Source organism: Talpa occidentalis, unplaced genomic scaffold (genome assembly GCF_014898055.3).
Source record: "Talpa occidentalis isolate TD23 unplaced genomic scaffold, MPIMG_talOcc4v2.1 talOcc4.8, whole genome shotgun sequence".
Lineage (NCBI taxonomy): Eukaryota > Metazoa > Chordata > Mammalia > Eulipotyphla > Talpidae > Talpa > Talpa occidentalis.
In genome coordinates this window covers 45,688,719-45,712,329 of record NW_023605194.1, presented here as the reverse complement: position 1 = coordinate 45,712,329, position 23,611 = coordinate 45,688,719, and the positions used below count along the sequence as shown (strand labels likewise).

Here is a 23,611-nt window from a genome sequence, read left to right as displayed (position 1 = left end):
GGTCTGCTGTGCCATGTAGGTTAGCTTCTGGCCAGGGATCAAACGCATGCTGCGGTGGCTGGCAATAGCTTGATAGCACTGTGTCTTTAACCCACCAGGGTTTAAGTGCCACCATGAGGCCCTGGTAATAGATTTTTGATATATAAAAGATGTGCATGAATTAAAGATTATAATCAGTTATAATTTTGATACATCGTATTAAATTTTTGTGGTCAGGGAAATATTCTGCATTCTTTTTTTTTTTTTTTTTTTTTTTAATAGAGGCATGTTTATTTATTTATTTGTTTGTTTGTTTGTTTTTGTTTACACATGCACTGGGTACAGCCAGAAGCACGGGAGGGTGAGAGAATTCACCAGAGCCAGAGCAGGGAGCAGAGCAGGCAGAAGGACCGAAGTACACTGCTGAGGGGAGCAGCGGGCGGCAGGAGAGGTCTGCGCGCCATGTGGGACCCTCCTCTGGTGGCCGGGGAGCAGACGGGGATCGAACCAGTGCCGTAGAGGCCGCGGGCAGGTTCGCAACCCAGCGCTCAACCGCTGCGCCACCGGGGAGGCCCCAGGGAAATATTCTGATTAAAATGTTTTATCCAAATGCATTGTTTTATCAAATACACTTTTTTAAATCAAATTTACTTTTTTTTTAAAGATTTATTTATTTATGAGTACAAGAGCTGGAGTACGGGCCAGAGTTGCAGGGGAGGTGAGAGGATTCACGAGAGACAGAGTGGGGGACAGAACAGGCAGATTGACTGAAATACACTGCTGAGGGTAGCGGCAGGCAAGTCAGGAGAGGTCTGCTGCACCATGTGGGTAACCACTTCCTTGCCGGGGATCGAACTCATGCTGCAGTGGCTGTAGATAGCTTCATAGGTTGCATCTTAACCCCTTGCACCACCAGGGAGGCCCCCTAGAATATGGTTTTTTAAGTAATTGACCAGAAGCATATTAAGCATAGTATTTATAGCTTCAGGACAGTTTTTGACTCCCCTCACTGTCACTCACGTAAGGTATTATAACTACTGTTACTGCACATTAATTGTTAGATATGGCAAGTTATTTGATAAGTTATTGACTGCTGGATTTGTCAATATTGCTATTAAAATTATTGTTGGCATTTTTTTATAGGTTTCATTGTTTGCAGAACTTTTCAATGAAATGCTTCAAAGAGATTTTGGTGTCAGAATATACAAATCATTATTATCTCTTCCTGAGAAAGAGGACAAAAAAGAGAAGGAAAAGAAAAGCAAAAAAGATGAGAGAAAAGATAAAAAAGAAGAGAGAGATGATGAAACTGATGAGCCAAAACCCAAGCGGAGAAAATCAGGCGATGATAAAGATAAAAAGGAAGATAGAGATGAAAGAAAGGTCTGTAATTATTTCTATGACCAGTAGACTGATTTCAAGGTTTTCAAAAACAGTCTTCTAGGTTGTAATAAATGATGAAGCTTTCCATCAGAATAGTGAAACAGAAAGACCAAATTGAAAGATTTTAGTGTATTATTAGGAATTTAGATCTTTGAATTAAGCCTATGTAAACATCTACAATGAGTTTTCTGGTAGTTAATTCTTAAAGTGTATTATTGTTCTGAAAAACTTATAATGTAAAACTACTTCAAGTGAATTTAATGAAATTAATATTTGGTGAGATGTCTTGCTTAATTTTAAGGCATTTTGAATTACAGAAAGAGGATAAAAGAAAAGATGATTCTAAAGATGATGATGAAACTGAAGAAGATAATAATCAAGATGAATATGATCCAATGGAAGCAGAAGAAGCAGAGGATGAAGAAGATGGTATGATTCAAATTCATTCTCCTTAGAATGAGAAAAATACATTTTTGCCAAGTAACTTTGTATCAGTTAAACCTTTTTTTTTTAATTTTTTACAAAAATTTTTTAAACATTTATTTATTTTTATACAAGAATTGGGGTATAGGCCAGAGATGTGTAGGGTGAGAGGATTCACCAGAGACAGAGTGGAGAACAGAACAGGCAGACGGACCAAAGTACACTGCTGAAGAGAGAAGCGGGCGAGACTGGAGAGGTCTGTCCCGCCATGTGGGTTTCTCCCTGGCCGGCCGGGAATCGAACCCGTGCTGCAGTGGCTGCGAATTGCTTCGTAGTTTGTGTCTTACCCCTGCGCCACCAGGGAGGCCCTCAGTTAAACCTGTTTTGATGATTTTTATTTTATTTTATTTAGAATAGAAACGGTAAAATCTTACTTTAAGTGAGAAGATTGTTTTAAGATGTTTATTTTTCATTATATATTTCCCATACATAAATAATACTTTTTCAGCATGAGCAAAGTATTTCTCTGAACTTGATGCTTAAACTGTGTTTTGAAAAGCTGTAGTAATCCCCATTGTTTAATAGAATATATTCCTCATTAGAAAATTAATTTTAGGGCCTCCCCAGTGGCGCAGCGGTTGAGCGCTGGGTTGCGAAGCTGCCTGCAGCCTCTGCAGCGCCGGTTTGATCCCCGGCTGCTCCCTGGCCACCGGAGGAGAGTCCCGCATGGCACGCAGACCTCTCCTGCTGCCCGCTGCTCCCCTCAGCAGTGTATTTCGGTCCTTCTGCCTGCTCTGCTCCCAGCTCTGACTCTGGTGAATTCTCTCACCCTCCCGTACTTCTGACTGTCCCCAGTACTTGTATAAACAAACAAATAAATAAATAAATCTTTTAAAAAAAAAAAGAATTTATAAAATAAAATAAAATAAATTAATTTTAGCACTTCATTTTTTCCTTTTAGCACTTTTTAATGAAGATTATTACCATGTAAAAGTGTACATAGAATATACAGGTAGAGTTTAAAGACCAATAATAGTAAACACCTGTTTTACCTATCACCCTAAGAACAAACTTTTACCAATAGGAATGATACTCAAAATATTTTATAATTGATGTCCTTGACTAGTCATAACATACCTGTAAAGTACCACTATGTATCTGTCAATCTTATTGTGTGCTTGTAACTTTTTTAAAAAATATTTTTCTGGGATGAGAAAATCATAAGAGTTTATTTACTTACGGTATTTATGGTTTGCCTGTATATTTTCTATCTTATACCATAGTATTTTTTCCCACATCAATGAAAATACTCAAACATAAAGGGAAGCTGAGAGACTGATGCAGTGAATATTCTCTGTGGATCTATTTTGATTTAATAATTCTTATTTTATTTTGTGGTATCCATGTGTGTCTTTGTATTTCTGAAAGTAGAATTCTCCAGCTTGCTTAGGAAAAGATATATTTTAAATAATCATAATTTTGTAATCACACCCAAGAAAACTAATCATGTCATCATCTATTAATGACGGTCTTAATTGTCTAGTAAACTGAATAGCAATGATATACATATATTGATATTTCTTCATTTATCTTCATTATTTGTTTATCCAGTAAACATTAGCCTTTTTGTTTTTTGGGTTTTTTAAAAAAGATTTGTTTATGCATACAAGAGCTGGGGTACAGGCCAGAGGCACGGAGGAGTGAGAGGATTCACCAGAGACAGAGTGGGGAACAGAACAAGCAGATTGACCAAAGTATACTGCAGCAGGCCGAGGAATAGGAGAGGTCTGCTTTGCTATGTGGGTTTCTCCCTGGCCGGCTTCATAGGTTGCGTCTTAACCCTTGCGCCACCAGGGAGGCCCCAAACATTAGCCTTTTTGAAGAGTCCCATATTTTCTCCACCACCCTCATATTCTTTTATCACTACATTAGTTAAATCACTAAACAGTGTTCTCATTATTTTATCTAAGAATATCATACTATTTCCTATCCCTTAGTTGTCTTCTTTATCCTTTTCCACATATAACTCCCTTGGTGGTGTTATCATCCATTCTGTCTTTTTTTTAAAGAAGGAGGGAGCTTTATTTTTTATTTATTTATTTTTAAAGATTTATTTATTTATTTATTTATGCAAGCACTGGGTACAGTCAGAAACGTGGGAGGGTGAGAGAATTCACCGGAGCCAGAGCGGGGAGCAGAGTAGGCAGAGGGACCGAAGTACACTGCTGAGGGGAGCAGCGGGCAGCAGGAGAGGTCTTCGCACCATGCGGTACCCTCCTCCAGTGGCTGGGGAGCAGCCGGGGATCGAACAGGCGCTGCAGAGGCTGCAGGCAGCTTCGCAACCCAGCACTCAACTGCTGCGCCACCGGGGAGGCCCCCATTCTGTCTTTCAATACAGTTTTTAAATTTGTGCATCAAATCAGACCTCCCTCCCACTTTCTCCTGTCAGCTGTCTACTTGACACCTCCACTTAAGTTATGTGACATTTCAAAATAAACGTATCTAAAACTGAACAACTGCCTTCCTCCTCCACCAAAAAGAAAATGAACAGAATACCCCACACTTAACTTTCCCAGTCTCATTTGATGCAACTTCATCCTTCTATTTGCTCAAGCTAAAATCTAGAGGTCATCCTTTTTCCAATTTGTCAGGAAGTTATATTGGCTCTATCTTTAAAACATAACCACAATCAGACCATTTCTCCCAGCTCATCTAATCCTAATCTGTGCTGTTTCACTCTTGACTACAATATTTTAATAGCCTTATAACTGGTTTCCTTTCTCAACTCCTTCTCTGAAGTGTCTTTTCAACACCATTGCCAGAATAACCTTTATAAAATTTAAGTCATTTTATTTTTTCAAATTCTTCCAGTTCTCCATTTCATGATATAAAAAAAGCCAGTGTTTACAATGACCTGTTAAAATCATACCACATTAAGTTTCTCAATTTCATCTCTTACCTCATTTTTTCACTTGCTCATTATTCCCCAGGCACCTGTCCTCTGTAAATTCATTACGTATTATCTTATGTTAGAACCGTTTTTGCACTGGCAGTTCCTTTGACTGCATGCTCTTTTCTGAAGATCCACCCTCTTTACTCCATCAGCCTCTGTTCAACTGTAATTATTCCAGTGAGGCCTACCTTGCACACTACCCTTTTTAATACTACATTCCTCTCATACATATTCCTGATTGCTCTATATCCTGCTCTGCTTTGAGAATTTATAACCTATTTCAGTGTACAGTTCGCTTCTTTTACTTATTGTTGATCTTCCTCCCTCTTAACCCTTTGCACTCCGAACCATTCTGGACATTGGCTACCAATGTCCCCTGAGAGGGGACAGCGGAGTGCAAAGGGTTAAATACAAGCGCAATAAGAAAAAGAAGGGCTTTTTTTTTTTCCCCCAATCAGTGTTGCGTACATATTGCAGGTTCCTGGAACAGTCTAAATATGCATGTGGGCTCTGAATATTGATTTGTTCAACATATGTAAACTTCATAGAGTGGGTTATAGTCCTTTTTGGTTTCCCTGATATTTCCAGTTGTGCTTGTTTAGGTTATCTTAGCTGCTTTTTTTCCCCCATAAATTTTATCTTGTTATCATCTCAGGTTTTTACAAGTCCACACTTTTTTCAATGGAAAATATAATTGGTAGTTTTAAATATGCCAATTAATGTCTGAAAGGCTATTGGATCTTTTAAGTAATCATAAGAGTAAATGAGTAATTTTTTTACTTATTAAATTTATAAAAATTAAGTTTCTAATAAAAGGCAAAATCAGTTGAACAAGGTTTAAGGGTAAAGAGAAAAGTAACTTTGATTTTTTTTTTTTTTAACTTTCATCTTTCTTGGGGTCAGTTTAAATTGTTGCACCTTTTCTGGACAGAAATTTGGAAATATAAATTAGGTATAACTTTTTTTTTTTAAGATTTATTTTGCTTATTTATGCATACAAGAGCTGGTGTGTAGGCCAGAGGTGTGGGGTGTGTGAGAAGATTCACCAGAGACTGTGAGGAGCAGAAAAGGTGGATCTACTGAAATACACTGCTCAGGGGAGCAGGGGGCGAAACAGGAGAGGTTTGCTGCACCTTGTGGATTTGCTCCCTGGCTTGTGATGTATCTCATGCTGCAGTGGCTAGCGATAGCTTGATAGTGCTGACACTTTAACTCCTGCTCCACCATGGAGGCCCTATGTATTATTTTTCAAGGCCAGCTTATTACCTAAAGCAGTCTTTCCCATTTTTCTGAGGTATTAACAGGTATTAAGCTTAATAAAGTATACTGGGGCCAATTTGGGGAACCTTACTAAAACAAAGATATTTTATTACAGAATTTCTTAGCTGTTTATGTAGTGAATGTCCAGGAAGGGAATGTAACTTGAAATAGTTCTGAAATAATATAGTCTAGTTTTTCAGTGACTGTTTAACTCCTAATGTCTTGTAACTTACTTTACTAACAAACCATTTGTTACTCTTGACTTCTGATGGGAATCCATTTGTGAGAATTAGGAAACTGATAAAACTAAAATTTGTCTTTAAAATTATTAACAGATCATTAAAAAAAAAAAAGACTTAAAAGCATGAAAGAACAGGGCCTCCCTGCTAGTACAAGGGGTTGAGTCTCAGCGCTATGAAGCTATTTCCAGTCATTGCAGCACGAGTTCAATTCACTGGCCAGGGAGGTGACCCACATGGCACAGCAGACCTCTCCTGTCTTGCCTGCTGCTCCCTTCAGCAGTGTATTTCAGTAGATCTGCCTGTTCTAGTCCCCACTCTATCTCTGGTGAATCCTCTCACCCAGCCTTCTCTGCCCCTGCACCTCTGACCTACACCCCAGCTCTTGTATGCATAAATAAATAAATCTTTAAAGAAAAAGGGCACATGAAAGAGCGGTGTGTTAGTTCACTAGGGCAACTATAGAAAGCATCTCAGATAGGGTGGCTTAAACAATAGAAATTTAATGTCTAACAGTTCAAGAGCTAAAAGTCTATGATTAAGGAGTCGGGAGTATTAGTTCCTTAAGAGGCCTGAGAAGAAAGGATTATATCCCAGGCATGGCTTATACATAGCCATCTCTCCCTTCACCTTTATTTCATTTTCTATCTGAGAATCTGTGTTCAAATTTCACCTTTCAACACAGACACTGGTCATTGGATTAGAGCTCACTCTATTGAGTGAATTATAACCTAATTACCTCCTTTATACTGTTGTTTTCCAAAAAAGATTTTTTTTCTAAGGTGTACTGAAGATTAGGATTTAAGCATAGGCCTCCTTGGTGGCACAGATGGTTGAGCGCCACGCTGTCAGGCTGTCCGCAGCCTCTGTAGCACGGGTTCAATCCCAGCTGGCCGGTGAGAATCCCACATGGTGCAGCAGACCTCTCCTATCTCACCCGCTGCTCCCCTCAGCAGTGTATTTCGTCAGTCTGCCTGTTCTGTTCTCCGCTCTGTCTCTGGTGACTCCTGTCACCCTCCCGCACATCTGGCCTGTACCCCAGTTCTTGTGTAAATAAATTAATCTTTTAAAAAAAAAGGATTTAAGCATATGAATTTTAGTGGATATATTTTAACCCCTAGCAGATTAATTCTTAGTATACTTTAACAAGATAATAATGGTCTTTGACCTGAGGGTGATGTGTGAGGTCTTAAAGAAATGTACAGTCTCAGGATAGACAAGGCAAAGTTTACTTTTTACTCTTTATATATTTTGAGTTTTTCATAAGGTGCATTATGTTTCAAATACACAATACCACAAAAGATTCAATCTTGAAAATAAAATTAACATCCTGACATATAAATTATGTAAGTATTTTAATTATTTGACTTGTAAAGTTTTTGAGTTATCTTCAACAGTTACAGTTTTATCTTTATACCAGCTTTTGTTTTTTTTTCAGGAATAATTTTTCCAAGTTCCCATCTTTTTAATCATGGGCATACATTTTAGTTTTGACAAGTCTGGAAATATATTGGTTTGTTGAAAAAGTCATGATATATTTTTTCTTTGAAAAACATAGGAAAAATTATGTGTCATGACTTTCCTGACAATCCAATAGTACTGTTGTATCTTCTTAATTATCTTTTTTTAAGATTTATTTTGTTTATGAATACAAGAGCTCTGTTTATGCATACAAGAGCTCTAGGCCAGAGGTGGCGGGGGTGGGGGGGAGATAATTCACCAGAGACAGAGTGAGGAGCAGAACACACAGATTGACTGAAATATGCTCTTGAGGGGAACAGCGGGCAAGACAGGAGAGGTCTGCTGAGGGTCTGACAGGAGAGGGTCGGTCAGCTCCCTGGCCGGCCCGGATTGAACTTGTGCTGCAATGACTGCGGATAGCTTCATAGTGCTTCGACTTAACCCCTTGTGCCACCAGGGAGGCCCTTCTTAATTATCTTAAATTAAAAGCATTTCAGTTTCCCAAATAGAGTTTTGTTAATTATCTATGATTAGTTTTACTATGTTAGTTTTTTTTTTCCATTTAGGTTTTAGAAAATATACTGTTTTTAATTAAAATATACTTGTTTTAATTTTCAATTTTATGTACAACATTCATTCTTATTTTTTGAACTGTTCTCCACGTATTTATAGTATACTTTTTAATTCAATAAATCAGTTACTTTCCTTTGTCTAGTTTCTTTATGAATTCTTCATCTTCTTATTCTTTATAATTATACTTATAACATCCAAACTATTTTTATTCATATAATATTTCTTTGCTATTATGTCTTTTGAAAACTGATCATTATTAGAAAAGTATTTTTGGTCTCTGTAATAGCTGAAAATATCTTTATTAATGAGGGTTTTTGTTTTTTTTTTTTTGCTGCTGTTGTATTTATCTTATAGATCGGGATGAGGAAGAAATAAACAAAAGAGATGACAAAAGAGATATCAACAGATACTGCAAGGAGAGGCCCTCTAAAGATAAGGTACTTGCTGAATTCTGTATTTTCATAATGTGTTCATTTTTATATCTTTTATATATATATATATATATATATATTTTTTTTTTTTTTTTTTTTTTGTGGGACCCTCCCCGTCGGCCAGGGAATGAACCAGCGCTGCAGAGGCTGCAGGCAGCCTCGCAGCCCAGCACTCAACCGCTGAGCCACCAGGGGAGGCCCTTTTATATCTTATATTATCCAAACTTACAATTTTCAACAGCACAGTCATGAAATATTTTACCCCTAGTATATTTACCTATTACCTTTAAGAACAAATCTCAGGTGTTTGGTTTTTTTTTTGGTATTTGTGATTATGTCACATAAAACCAATATGTCTTATTCCTTTCTCCCATACATGTAAACCCTACCAATTCATTTTAGCTGAAATGAGGCAGAAGCCTTTTCATATTTTTGCTCTTTTTTTTTAAAAAAAAGATTTATTTATTTATGCATACAAGAGCTGGGGTTTAGGCCAAAGGTGTGGGGAGCGGGGTGAGAGGATTCACCAGAGACAGAGTGGGGAACAGAACAGGCAGACTGACTGAAATACACTGCTGAGGGGAGCAGCGGGCGAGTCAGGAGAGGTCTGCTGCGCCATGTGGGCAACTGCTCCCTGGCCGGCCGGGGATCGAAGTCATGCTGCAGTGGCTGCAGACAGCTTCATAGGTTGTGTCTTAACCCCTTGCCCCACCAGGGAGGCCCTCATATTTTTGCTCTTATAGAGTCTCAGTTTCAGGGGTAAGAATTATATATTTTATCTTCAGCTTCCATTGCATTTTCTTCAGGAAAAAGAAAAGACTCAGATGATCACAATTAACAGAGATCTGTTAATGGCATTTGTTTATTTTGATCAAAGCCATTGTGGTTACCTTCTTGAAAAGGATTTGGAAGAAATACTTTATACTCTTGGACTACATCTTTCTCGGGCTCAGGTAATTTTCTTGTGAATATTTCAAATGATAGGAGTGGGGAACAAACGGGGGTACAGTGGCCTAGTGGATTATGGATGCTTTGGTGGTGGGTGTTGTGTGGTAACATACATCTAAAGAGTTGTGAACCTTTGCCCCTCACTGATGTTACGGTTTTATAAGCCAACATTACCTAATAAAAACAATATAATTTTTTAAAATAAAGCGAAAGGCATTTTAGTCATTCTTCAAAGTTATCCTTTAGGTAACAGAATAATGTATTTAATTATATAGATTTGTACTTAATTTACTTTTTATCAATTAACTTTTTGAAGTATAAAAGAAAAAGGTGCTAATAGTAATAATGTAGTCAGACAGTAATGAAATGTATAGAGCAAAAAATGTTAGATTCCTTCTCCCTCTGTTTCTACTCCTCTGACCTAATATATAACATTTCAGATCTTTTTGTAAACAACTCATGTGTGTGTCCCATTATTTAAATAATACAACAGATACACATATTGATTGACAGCTTTTTTCTTTCAACAATATAGCATAGACATCCGCCATGAAAATAGAAACCTATTTCATTCTTTTTATTATTGTATAGTATTCTGTGGTGTAGGCATACTATAATTATCTTACCTAGTCCCAGTTGCTGGATGGTTTCCTTTTTTGAACTTATGCTACAATTAACATCTTAGTATATAAACTTTAATGTATGTGTTAGTATTCCTCTGTCGTAGACTTCTTATTTAAGACTTTTATGTCTTAAACTTTTTTCAAATGGTAATTTGGGTTTTAGGCTTATTCAGAAGAGAGTTAAGAGTGTAAGTACTCGAATTGGGTGAAAGTGGATACTTGAGAAAAGAGATGCCATTGAAGTTTATCATGTGAAAATTAGAATACAGTTGTTAAAGGGGAATCAAAAACTTATTTTCATCTTTTTAATTTGTTCCTTGCTTGCATAACAGGTAAAGAAACTTCTTAATAAAGTAGTACTCCGTGAATCTTGCTTCTACCGGAAATTAACAGACACCTCAAAAGATGAAGAAAACCATGAAGAGTCTGAAGCATTGCAGGAAGATATGCTAGGTTTGAATGTATTATTTAAGATTGTGCTCTTTTACAACTATGTTATTTGTTAAAGAAGAAAAAAAAATAACTAAAATATGGGGTCTTTTGTAGGAAACAGGTTGTTGCTTCCAACACCAACAGTAAAGGAATTAAAGGATGTAGAAGAGAATGTTGGCCTTATTGTGTACAATGGTGCAATGGTAGATGTAGGAAGCCTCTTGCAAAAATTGGAAAAGAGTGAAAAAGTGAGGGCTGAAGTAGAACAGAAACTACAGTTACTCGAAGAAAAAACAGGTGAGGAATGTCACTGGATAAGACCATACTTTCGTCACACACATATGTATGTGTTCACACACATATGCATGCTTAATGCACACTTGTGTATCCAAGCCTTGTGTTTTAGTCTACACAAATAATAGAACTTTTGACCTTTCTGTTAAATATTATAAATTTCTTTAGCATTATAAGAATCTTAGATCTTCATGTGCATTCTGAAATTTATTTGTTCTGTGGTATCCTTTTAGTCTTCCCCTAGTTCCACTTAGTTTTCACTGGTTTATGCTACTTTCTTTAGTCTGCAGTCATCTCAAAATGTAACTAGGTTTTAGAAGTATTATTTAGGTACAAATTTAAATGAAATGAGTATTAATGAGTATTGGAGTATGCTTTTATAGCTATAGAAATTGACATTTGTGGCCATTTTAAGGAATTATATCAGCAGGGATTTTTTAGATTAAGTATTAACTTGAAAAGTTAAACTGGAAATTTTGAGGGTGTAAAATGATGACTTTTGAGTTTTATTTTAACAGATGAAGATGAAAAAACCATATTAAATTTGGAGAATTCCAACAAAAACCTCTCTGGTGAACTCAGAGAAGTTAAAAAGGACCTTAGTCAGTTGCAAGAAAACTTAAAAGTTTCGGAAAACATGAATTTGCAATTTGAAAACCAGTTGAATAAGACAATCAGAAACTTATCCACAGTAATGGATGAAATCCACACTGTTCTTAAGAAGGTTAGCTGTTTTCATAATTTCAATTTTTAAGTATTTCTGTGAGTTTTATTGTTACTGAGTTCTTAGTGGTGGTTATTTTATTTTAAAGATTTATTTATTTATGCATACAAGAACTGGTGTATGTGCCAGAGGTGTTGGGTGGTGAGAGGATTCACCAGAGACAGAGTGGGGAAAAGAGTAGGCAGAATTACTAAAATACTCTGCTAAGGGGAAGCAGCTGGTGAGATAGGAGAAGTCCGCTGCACCATATATGGGCTAGCTCCCTGGCCGGGGATCAAACTCAGGCCTTGGCGGTGATAACCTCTAGGCAATCAGGGAGGCCTCCTATTGGCTTTTTAAGACAGAAGTAATGGTAGCTCCCTGTCCTTTCCCAAATGACTTAAAAGTGTTTCCCAAAAGATTGTATTTTCCTAGAACTTAGTTGAGAAGTCAGTATGGTTTAGATCTTAAAAGCAAGTTTTACTTTTTTTCCTTTCATAGCCAGAGTGAGTTTGAACTTGAGGAAGATAAAACCATTTACTTCTTTTGTAAACCCATTTATTGTATCAGAGTTGAGAAATCCTCTTTAGCATTATCAAAATTAATTTATTATTTTTTGTCACTAAAAATAATCTATCATAGTTTCTCATTGCCATTGTAAGGAAATCAAGGAAGAGCTCCACATTTCGTGTATCACTTAGAGAATAATAAAATCCTACAGTGATAAATTTAAAATATAAAAAAAATTCTACAGTGCAAGGATTATACTACTGTTATTCCTAAGAACCACTAATTTGTCAGTGCTGAATTGGTTTTCTCAAATACTAGAAGTCATTGTGCATGTACTTGAGGGTTTTCTTTCATAGTTGCTCGCAGGGCCAGTTTTCATAGATGATAAAAAAGGGCTATATGGATTATTTCTGTTTACTAATGTATGTTGTTTTTAAAGTTACATGAGAGTCTTAAAAAAATCCTTTTCCATGTCTATTATTTTATAGGATAATGTGAAGAATGAAGATAAAGATCAGAAATCCAAGGAGAATGGAGCAAATCTATGATAAAAAAGACATGTGTTGATCAAAAATGATGTTAAATAATGTAATATATAAAAATCATGACACAAGAATGTTTGGAAGTGATGCATGTTTGATTCTAGTACTATAAATATCTGTTAGTTAAAATGATGTATAAAGTTTTATGAATGTGCGTCTTTGCTTTTGAAAATTGCTTGTAATTCCTGGCATTCAGATTATTAAACACTCCTTGAGTGAAATAATTTTGCATTGCAAAATGTTTTAGGATGAACTTTGTTATAGTTTTAACCCCAATAAAGTTCATCAATCTAATTGACAGTAGTATTTAATTATACCAAATGTCTTATTAAGATACCTAGAAAATTATAATTTTATTTATAGAAGTATTAGGTTTTTATTTTAATTTTTTAGTCTTTTTAAATTTCATTATAAATCATAAAACAGCATGTTGCTTAATTTTTGCGAGTCTTTTGAACTAGAATTTCTTGTTAAAAAAAAATCCCCTCTAATTATCATTTCTAAAAGCATTCTTTAAAAATTTATCCAAAAGAAAAATAAGAAAGTAGTGGACAGCTGCTATTCTTCTTTACATATGTTAGGTTTTACATAAAACTAGTAGTCTGATGTTAATATTACTGTTTTTAATTAATTGTTCTCCTTTCCAGAATAGCACCTATATGACTTCTAATTTTGAGGGGTTTAAAAAAAATTCAGTATGTCAAATGTACAGTTTAGCTACAAACCAGTAGATGTCAGTATGATACCTTAAGTTAAGCTTTGTTTAATTAAAAAAAAATATTTTTTTAAAGTCTGTGTACTTCCTTCAGAATTTTAGTGGACACATAAGTTGATTATGTGTTGAATTAAAAAAAAAGTAGGAAATGTGATATACTCAAAAGCATTGGCTCTCAACAATCAGTCATTTTGCCCCCAGTGGATTCTTGGTAATGTTTAGCAACAGGGAAGTGCTACTGGCATCTAGTGGGTAGAGGTCAAGGATGTTGCTAAACAGCCCAAGACAAAAAAATATAAATTAGCAGTGGTGCCCAGGTTGGGGAATTGGTCAGTTGGGCTAAAGAATGTAAGCTTAATATAAATTAAGCTTTTAAAAAATGAGTAATATTAATCTTAATGTTTTTTTAGGCAGCACTGCATCTTTAACAGATAGTGTTCTTATGTTCAAAATAACTTTTTTTTTTCTTAGCACAGAGACATTTATTTTCTGAATTTACATTTCAAAAGACTATATGATGAAGAAATCATTTGCTATTGCCAGATACATTCAAAATAACTCTTAAGGAATATTTCACTGTCATAGAAATAGATGCTATCTTATAGTTTATTTTATTTCATTTTGCTAGAATAATAGCTCAGTATTCCACATAGGTGAATATGAGAATGTAAGGGCCATGTTACAGATTATTGTAAGCTATATGGAATCCGCATAGCCCTTACTATGAAATAGATTAAAATACCTGAAATTCTTTCAAACCAATTTTTGTCTTAAGTTGCAGTTGCTGATCTAGTTTGTTGAACATCTTTGAAGTCCGATTACTGATTGGTCTATAATTGTACATTATGGTGTGTTTCTCCATCTTTATTTAAGGTGAAACATTATAGGGTAACTGGAAAGTTTGTTTGGTTGTTTTTTTTTTTACTTTTTTAAAAGATTGAATTATTTATGCATATAAGAACTGGGGCACAGGCCAGAGAGGCGGGGAGTGAGAGGATTCACCAGAGACAGTGGGGAACAGAACAGGCAGATTGACTGAAGTACACTGCTGAGGGGAGCAGCGGGTGAGTCAGGAGAGGTCTGCTGTGCCATGTGGGCTGCTCCCTGGGCTGCTTCCCTGGCCTGCCGGGGATCGAACTCTGTGCTGCAGAGGCTGCGGATTACTTCATAGTGCAGTGCCTAACCCCTTGAGCCACCGGAGAGGCCCTGGAAAGTGTTTTTTGCAAGGCAAAGTTATTTTGTTTTTGTTTTTTACTGAAGAAATTGTACTTCTTTTTCTGCTTAGCATTGCTATTGAACCCTCTATTTCCTAAAATCGTTTTTCTTCTTGTTTGACTAGGTTTTGCTTTTTAGGGTTTTTTTTTTTTTTAAGATTTATTTTATTTATTTATGCATACAAGAGCTGGCGTGTAGGCCAGAAGTGGGGGGGTGTGGGGGTGAGAGGATTCTCCAGAGAGTGGGGTGCAGAACAGGCAGATGACTGAAATACACTGCTAAGGGAGCAGCACGCGGGACAGGAGAGGTCTGCTGGATCGAACTCATGCCACAGTGGCTGGTGATAGCTTGATAGTGCTGAGACTTAAACTCCATGTGCCACCACAGAGGCCCCAGTTTTTTGTTTGTTTGTTGAGAAAAAGAAACAAAACCATGGGTAAAGGGCTCTTTCCTTTCCATCTGAAGGCAGCTATCAAGTCAGCCAAAATGGGTGCTTACAGGTATATCCAGGAGCTATAAAGGAAGCAGCCCAATGTGATATGTTTTCTTTTCAGGGTGCACTGCTGGCAGTACTGCCCCCATCAGCTCCACAGGGCTCCCCTGCCCCACCCAGCTGGACAAAGCACACAGATTGGAATATAAGGGCAAACAAGGTTCTATCATATATTGGGTTTGTGTTCCCTTGGTGGCCGCAGACATCCGGTTCCTAAGGGAAGCTTTCCTAGGGAAATCTTGCCCATCATGGTGTTAAGGCAGCTGAAGTTTGCTAAAAGGCTTTAGTCTGTTGCTGCGGAGCTAGCTAAACCCCAGTGGAGCTCTAAGAGTCCTGAATTCTTACTGGGTTGGTGACGAGTTCACATACAAATTCTCTGAGGTTATTCTCATCAATCCATAAAGTTACCATCCAGTCCATCACTAGACCAGTCCAGCATCACATGGAGACTTAAGGGCTGACATCTGCAGCGTTGTGGACTTGGAAAAGGCCACAAGTTCCACCCCATTGTGCAGCTTGGAGAAGGTGCAATGCTCTCTAACTCCACCATTACTGCTAATTAGTAATATTTGTACCATTTTTAACCTAATAAACAATTTAGGACAGTCAAAAAAAAATAGGGCCTTCCTATTGGCACAGGGGTAAAGTCAGGCTATCGAGTTATTGCCAGCCACTGACATGAGTTCGATCCCCTGCCAGGGAGCTAATCCACATGGCACAGCAGACTTCTCTTGTCTTGCCAGTTCTGCTCCCCTCTCTGTCACTGGTGAATCCTCACACCACCCCCCGCACCTCTGGCCTACACCCCAGTTCTTGTATGCATAAATTTTTTTTAAATCTTTTAAAAAATAAAAATGCCCACCACTGTTCTTTATTACCCCTTAACTCTTCCCTCTCTGAACTCTTTTCAGTTCTGGTGACCCCAGTTAGGTTACTAATGTCCACTAGTTTATTTTGCTTTGTCAGTTTTTCCTTTTTGTTTCCTTATATTCCCCGTATGTGTGAAATCATACTTGTTTTTATTTTTCTTATACTCTTCACAATACCCTCAAGGTCCTTCCATTTTGCTGCAAGTGACAGAATTTCATCTTTCTTTATGACAGAACATCATTCCGTTGTCCAGATATACCTCATCTTTATCCACTCATCCGTCAGTAGGTTGCTTCCATATACCTTAGCTATTGTAAGTAATGCCAAAATAAACATTGTAGAGTATATATATTTTTTGAGGTGACAGTTTTGTATTCTTCAGATGGATATCCAGAAGGGGCGATTTTGTATGGTATTCCCATTTTTAGTTTTTTAAGAAAAGTCCAGACCACTTTCCAAAATGGCTACAATAATTTACATTCCCACCAACAGTATATAATGATTCCTTTCTCCACATTTAAGATAAAAATCTGCAAGATAAACTTTTAACTAAAATACAGGATGTAGTTCCCGAATAGAGTGTATTTCTAAGTAAGAAAAAGGCCACCTGCCAAGACTTATTTTTCCCAAATAAATCAGAATAATAAAGAATGGAGAAAAAGTACCACTAACTTTTTTTTTTTAAAGATTTTATTCATACAAGGACTGGGGTACAGGCCAGATGTGTGCGAGGGTGAGAGGATTCACCAGAGACAGAGTGGGGAGCAGAACAGGCAGATGGACTGAAGACTGCTGAGGGGAGCAGCGGGCCAGGCAGGAGAGGTCTGCTGTGCCATGTAGGCATCTCCCTGGCTGGCCAGGAATCGAACCCACGCTGCGGAGGCTGCAAACAGCTTCATAGCACTGCGCTCACTGGAGAGGCCCCACCAGTAATTTCTTAGAGGTCAATTTCTCCATTAAGTAAATAAGTTATTTATTTGTTAACTTCCCATTATCAAGTAATTTCATTGAAAGTGGTGAAATGATTAAGCTACACAAAAAAGCAAGCTACATACAGAAAAGCTGGTTTTTTTTTTAAGACTTATTTATGCATACAAGAACTGGGGTACAGGCCAGAGATGCGGGGGGGGGGTGTGTGTGAGAGGATTCATCAGAGACAGATTGGGGAACAGAACAGGTAGGCTGACTGAAATACACTACTGAGGGGAGCAGTGGGCCAGTCAGGAGAGGTCTGCTGCGCCGTGTGGGTTGCTGGCGGGGGATTTAACTCATGCTGCAGAGGCTGCAGATTGCTTCATAGTGTGGTGCCACCAGGGAGGCCCCCCAGAAAGGATGGTTTTAAAGGAAAAAGCGTGGATATTTACTCAGGTGTCAAATTGCATTGTCCGGCCTCCCTGGTGGCGCAGTGGCTGCAGCACTGGTTCAATCCCTGGCCACAGGCGAGGGTCCCACATGGGGCGGCAGACCTCTCCTGTCTCACCCACTGCTCCCCTCAGCAGTGTATTTCGTCAGTCTGTCCTGTTCCCCGCTCTGGCTCCGGTGAGTTCTCTGACCCTCCCGCGCTTCAGACTATACCCAGTGCTTGTATAAATAAATTAACTAATTTTTAAAAAATTGCATTCTGTCACTGGACGTTGATCAAATAAAAAATTTAATCAGGTAACAAATCATAATACTTAATTTTAGTTTTCTACTCTGTTATGGATGACTTTTTTTTTTTTTTTTCATTTCTCATACTTGATTCAATCATTGTAGAACTGTTGAAATTTTAAGAATTGTGTTGTAATTAAGCCTACATACTAGTTGTAGTGGCTGGCAATAGCTTGATAAAGTCAACAAGAGACTTTATCCCTTGAGCCACCAGGGAGGCCCTGTACTGTTATAATTTTGTATCCACATTGTTTTGAAATTAGTTAAAAACTGAAGAGTATCTTTACAAATTGTTAAGCTTACTGGTATCACGAACATTTTTCAGAATTCTTTAACATATTTCATTGCCTTATGTTTTATTGATAGAGTAATATTTGAACTAATTTATTCTCTCTTTTTAAAAAAAATATGTATTTGTTTATTCATACAAAAGCTGGGGTGTAGGCCAGAGGTGCAGAGGATTAGAGGATTCACCAGAAACAGACTGGGGAGCAGAAAAGGAGGATTGACTGAAATACACTGCCAAGGAGAGCAGCGGGCAAGACAGAAGAGTTCCGCTGCGCCTTGTGGGCTAGCTCCCTGCCTGGAGATCAAACTCATGCTGCACTTACTGCCAACAGTTTTATAGGATAGTGCTGAGACTTACTTAACCCCCTGCGCCACCAGGGAGGCCCTAGGTTGGGGACCTTTTGAGGTAAGAGGGAGGTGTCAAGAATTATAAGTCTCCATGTATAAGCCAGGACAGTCTAAGGCAAACTGATTATTATAGGTAAACCAGTTATTCACCTTCTGGGTAATAGTGACCTACTTCACTAGTTTGTTATTTTTCTAAACTTTTTAAAGCTTTATAGTCTTAAATGCACATTTTTTAAATTACAATTTTGGGGTTACAATTTTACTCCTCCATATGTGCACATGTTCCACTCATCTTCCATGGTGTTCATTAGTTAAAAGCAAGCCTCAGGCTTATACAGGAATGAAGATTAAGTCCCAAAGTGCTTTTCACCATAAACTATATTTAATTTTTCTTGTATAGAGGGCATATTATGTCAAATAGGGTACTACTTAAATCACTGAGTCAGCTCCTTATTTCAGTCCCATTAATGATGGTGTCTGCATGGATCACTAAGGTAGTGGTTATCAAACTAATATGCCTCAAAACCACCTGGGAGACCTGTTCATTAAGTCACAGATTGTTGGGCCCCTTCCCAGAATTTCTCGATCAGATTCTCCAAATTCTCCATTTCTGTGAAGTTCCCAGGTATTACTGCTACCATTCTAAGGGAACACAGAGAATCTCCTAAGGTATTCGCAGAGACAAGTTTCCCTACTTACCATTTTATTTAAAAACTAAGAAAAGTAGTAGTTGTCTTGGAGATACTACCTCTGAGAAATCTGGACTTTTTGGTAGAAATGAATACTTCCATATCAAATAAGCTATAGTAAACAGGGCCTCCCTGGTGGCACAAAAGATTAAGCCTCAGCACCATGAAGCTATCAGCAGCCATGGATCCCGGGCCAGGAAGCTGATCCACATAGTGCATTAGACCTCTGCTGTCTCGCCCGCTGCTCTCCTCGACAGTGAATTTTAGTAGGTCCGCCTGTTCTGCTCCCCACTCTGTCTTTGGTGAATCCTTTTACCCCCCACACCTCTGGCCTGTACTATATGCATAATATAGTATATGCATAAATAAATATGCATAAATAAATCTTTAAAAAAAAAAGCTATAGTCAACAAATACGTGTTAACTAAATGAGTGCAAATCTAAGGACTTGTTGGTTATTCACTTTGAAGTTACTTTGAGATAGTTTCTTTATAAAAAAGTCATAGCTGCTTAAGCAGCTGAATTAAATTAACTGCAAACAATCAGTATAGTTTTTTCAGCTTTCACTCAAGCTGATAATATTACATAATTTCTTTATGAGGTATCACATTCTGAACATCATCTAATGTAGAGTATGTATATGGTCAGTCTGGTCCTCACCATCTGTGTGAGTGACGTGTAGGATGCACACACATAAATCATTTGTCAAAAGTAGTAAGTACTTGCTTGGGAGAAGGTAGGTGATGAGGGGGCTCATTAAGTTGGCGTGGGCAGCTGGAGTAGATTGCTGGACTAAGGGAAAAATAAAAGAAGATGGTCAGCAGAGAGAGGGAGAAATAAGCAAACAAGCATTTCTGACAATGGAGAGGTCAAGAAATTGGCAAAGCCAAGATTAGACAGCTATCAGAAGCAATAGGGGAAGATTTGGAAAGATGTGCATTGTAAGTGTAAATTTTCAATTCCAGGTTCTCTGTGCCTCTCCAGCCAGAGATTAGTCATCTCCCTATACGAAAGGCAGAAATCTTCAGGTCAGCAACTTCATTCTCTATGAAACCTCAACTAAGCAAAAGGGGAACTTCTGTGACTATTTTGTCTTTCATATGGAAGTAGCTTTGCACTGGCAAGACACACGGTGAGCAAATCTTAGTTCGGTTAAATTAGGTATATTCCTAAAACGTAGCTCCATTGAGTACTTAAGGACCTAGAATATGTTGGTAATCAATGGGACAGGTGATTTGTGTGGGCCATCCTAACCCTGCTCCCCCAGGCCTTACCCCTGGATAGCAAATAATCCAAATTCTGTGTATAGGCTGGCTTCAGTACAAAGGCCTAATGTGGGTGGAGAGAGTAAAGGTGGTTGGTGAGGCAATGATAATCCCCTAAATAGCCTCAGTATTACTGAAACCAGGTAGATTATAACCTTAATTCCAGGTAAATAATTAATTTGAATTAGACCTCAGTCAGTGGCAAGGCCATGAGGACAGATTTCAGCCCCAACTAAAAAGGATTTTGCAGACTCAGGATCCCAACCACAGGCAGGATCCAGGACTGGGGCTCCAAGTTCAGCAAACAATGTAGGTCGAGGCTAGGAGCCAATGTAGAGGAGGGTCATCTATACAGATTTTGATTGAAGAGTCAGACCTTGGTAGGGTGGCAGGCATTTAGGATCACATCACACTTAGGACAATAAAAGGAATAAACCCTATCCACTGATGTGAGGAATTCTTCCTAACATGTTCTTGGGCAATTTGGATTAGCTCAGAAAACTGCTGAGCCTATGCTTACAGTTTGATCTAAAACTTAATACTGAAGCAGTATTTAAAGAAAGGCTCTTACCCCTGGGTTGTTTTATAGATATTTATTAATCAAAAATATCTAAGCATTTTAATAAATACATTTTATGAAGTGTGAGTCAACCCAATTTCAAACCCAATGAAATAAAATCCAGAGTAAGCCTACATTTGGAATAAAGAACCCTGTCATTGTAAAGCTAAGCCTTTAGCTCCATAGTTAATTTTTCTGTTGTTGAACTTGGTTATGTTTAACTCGTGGTTGCCTGCAATCTGTTGATAAATATCACTTAAGAAAACTGAAGCCCAGAGGGAAAAGCTATGATCCACGGCAGCTTTTCTCCCCTGGATTTAACATTGCCCCAGCTCTTGCTTATAAATGAATCCAAGACCAGCAAGCAAAAGCAATGCTTAAAGAGTCCTTGTGTTCTTGATAAGAGATCTGTTAAGCAATTTTATTCTGGAAAGTGCTATGAATCTGGCAGGAGAGATTCCTGAAATCTTATTGTGGGCATAACTATAGTTCCTGGATTATCTCATTGGAATTTTTTCCCTCATATTTTCTAAGTCAAAATTTTTTTTTTTTAAGTGTATGCTTTTTTTTTTTTTTAAGATTTATTTATTTATTTATTTATTTATTTATTTATTTATACAAGCACTGGGTACAGTCAAACGTGCGGGAGGGTGAGAGAATTCACCAGAGCCAGAGCTGGGAGCAGAGGAGGCAGAAGGACCAAAGTACACTGCTGAGGGGAGCAGCGGGTGGCTGGAGAGGTCTGCGCGCCATGTGGGACCCTCCTCCGGTGGCCGGGGAGCAGCCGGGATCGAACCAGCGCTACAGAGGCTGCAGGCAGCTTCGCAACCCAGTGCTCAAACGCTGTGCCACCGGGGAGGCCCTAAGTCAATACTTTAAAACATCTATTCTTTACTAAGGTATTTGAACTTTAAAAATATTTTGAAGTCGGGCCTCTCCTGGTGGCACAGTAGTTGAGCGCTGGGCTGCAAAGCTGCCTGCATCCTCTGCAGCGCCGGTTCGATCCCCGCCCACCGGGTGAGGGTCCCACATGGCGCACAGACCCCTCCTGCCGCCCACTGCTCCCCTTAGCAGTGTATTTCGTCAGTCTGCCTGTTCTGTTCCCCGCTCCAGCTCTGGTGAATTCTCTCACCCTCCCGCGCTTCTGACTGTACCCAGTGCTTGTATAAATAAATAAATAAATCTTTAAAAAATATATTTTGAAGTTTAGTTTTAGATATCTTAATCACCTTATAAATACTTGGCTCTTGGCATTATTTTACCAGTGTCTTGAGAGCAGATGGCTTTTCAAGTCACCAGTTTTAGAACCCATGTGCCCTGGCCCTAACATCAAAGAATGCCATATAATCACTTCAGTTTTTCTCCTTTATTGCACTTCTGCAGTCTCATTATTTTTATTTATTTATTTATTTATTAATTCATTATTGTTAATGTGCTTAAGAGGGTGTCCGTTTAGTTGTTGTTTGTTTTTTACAGTGCATGTCCTTTATACAGAGCAGTTCTAACTGTACAAGCTACAAAGGCCAGGTATTCACATTTTCACACCCCCTTGACAGCTGAGAGAATGTGATTTAGGATTTACCATTATATGTGTGTGTATGAATCTATCCTTAGGTTCAGTGATTCACTAGAAGTCACAAAACTCAGAAAAAGTATTATGCTCACAGAGATGGTTCACTACAGTGAAAAGATACTCATTTAAATCAGCAATGTTAAAAGGCACATAGGGCAGATACCAGGCATGACTTCCAGTTGTCCGCTCGGTGGAGTTGCATGGCCTGTGCTTAATTCTCCCAGAAAGGTAAGTGAAAATTAGGGATGTCCACCAGAGCCTTGGTGTTGGGGCTTTTATGGGACAGAGGGTGAGGGGGATGCAAGTCTGTAGAGTAGGTATAGAGCCACCTTCATGACTGACCTGACTCAATCTTCCATCTGTGTTGCAAGCAGTCAACCTCACACACAAGATCCAAGACCCCACAAGGTCCAAGGCCCCCATGTGTATCACATTGTTAACTGTAAACTAGTGTGACCCAAAGCCCAACTGAAAAATGACAAAGTCTTAGAAATTTTCTTCCAGGAGCTTGTCAAGAGCCAGACCTTTCTCTAGAATGTGAAACCTTTTAAAAAAAATTTTTTTTGAAATGCACAGGGTTTGAATACCCCAAAGCTGCTGATTCAACTCTTATTGCACAGCCACAACTCCAACCTAACACTTGGTCTGAAAATGGTGGTGGGAGTTGCAGTCACAAGAAAACCTAGGTTCTAGGAGAGCAGCACTGGGGGCAGGGCTAGCAGCACCCTGTATCCATGTGCGTGGTGGCAGTTATGGTACACAACCAACTGATTCTACTGCCTAAAATGTTTTCAATTTTTTATTTTGAAATAATTATAGATAACACAAAATTGCAAAAATAGTACAGGGTTCTATGAACCTATCAGCTGTTTCCTCAACAGTATGTATAACTATAATACAATACCAATACGAGGAATGGATATTGGTATGGCATGTGTATGTAATTCTGTCACTTTATCACATGTGGAGGTTTCTGTAGCAACCAAGCCTGTGATCAAGCTACACTGTTATCCATTACAAAGGTTACAAGGTCCTCCCTTATACTATCACTCTATAGTCTCGCTCACTCTCCTTCCCTATCATGACCCTTGGCAACTGTTAACGTGTTCGCCATCTCTATAATTTTTTTTATTTTTTTAAATGATTCATTTTATTTATGTATGCATACAAGAATTGTATGCCCCTCAGTGGC

The 23,611-nt window shown here is 38.2% G+C and overlaps 1 protein-coding gene and 1 pseudogene across 7 annotated transcripts in view; both read left to right on the top strand.

The window, feature by feature from the left end:
• The window catches only part of CCAR1 (cell division cycle and apoptosis regulator 1), a 52,275-nt gene extending 39,168 nt beyond the window's left edge, over positions 1 to 13,107 (top strand). For 6 of the 7 annotated variants that reach the window (XM_054690441.1, XM_054690437.1, XM_054690439.1 and 3 more), the window contains 8 exons: positions 1,123 to 1,362; positions 1,680 to 1,791; positions 8,626 to 8,708; positions 9,488 to 9,655; positions 10,606 to 10,726; positions 10,820 to 11,002; positions 11,518 to 11,723; positions 12,701 to 13,107. In XM_054690441.1, coding sequence (XP_054546416.1) covers positions 1,123 to 1,362; positions 1,680 to 1,791; positions 8,626 to 8,708; positions 9,488 to 9,655; positions 10,606 to 10,726; positions 10,820 to 11,002; positions 11,518 to 11,723; positions 12,701 to 12,760 — 1,173 coding nt within the window. In that variant the 3' untranslated portion in view covers positions 12,761 to 13,107. The remainder of the gene's footprint in view (positions 1 to 1,122; positions 1,363 to 1,679; positions 1,792 to 8,625; positions 8,709 to 9,487; positions 9,656 to 10,605; positions 10,727 to 10,819; positions 11,003 to 11,517; positions 11,724 to 12,700) is intronic. The other variant, XM_054690442.1, reaches the window with a different exon arrangement.
• A 1,798-nt stretch (positions 13,108 to 14,905) lies between these two features.
• Positions 14,906 to 16,878, top strand: LOC119233781 (60S ribosomal protein L15-like; annotated as a pseudogene).
• Positions 16,879 to 23,611: the final 6,733 nt, after the last annotated feature.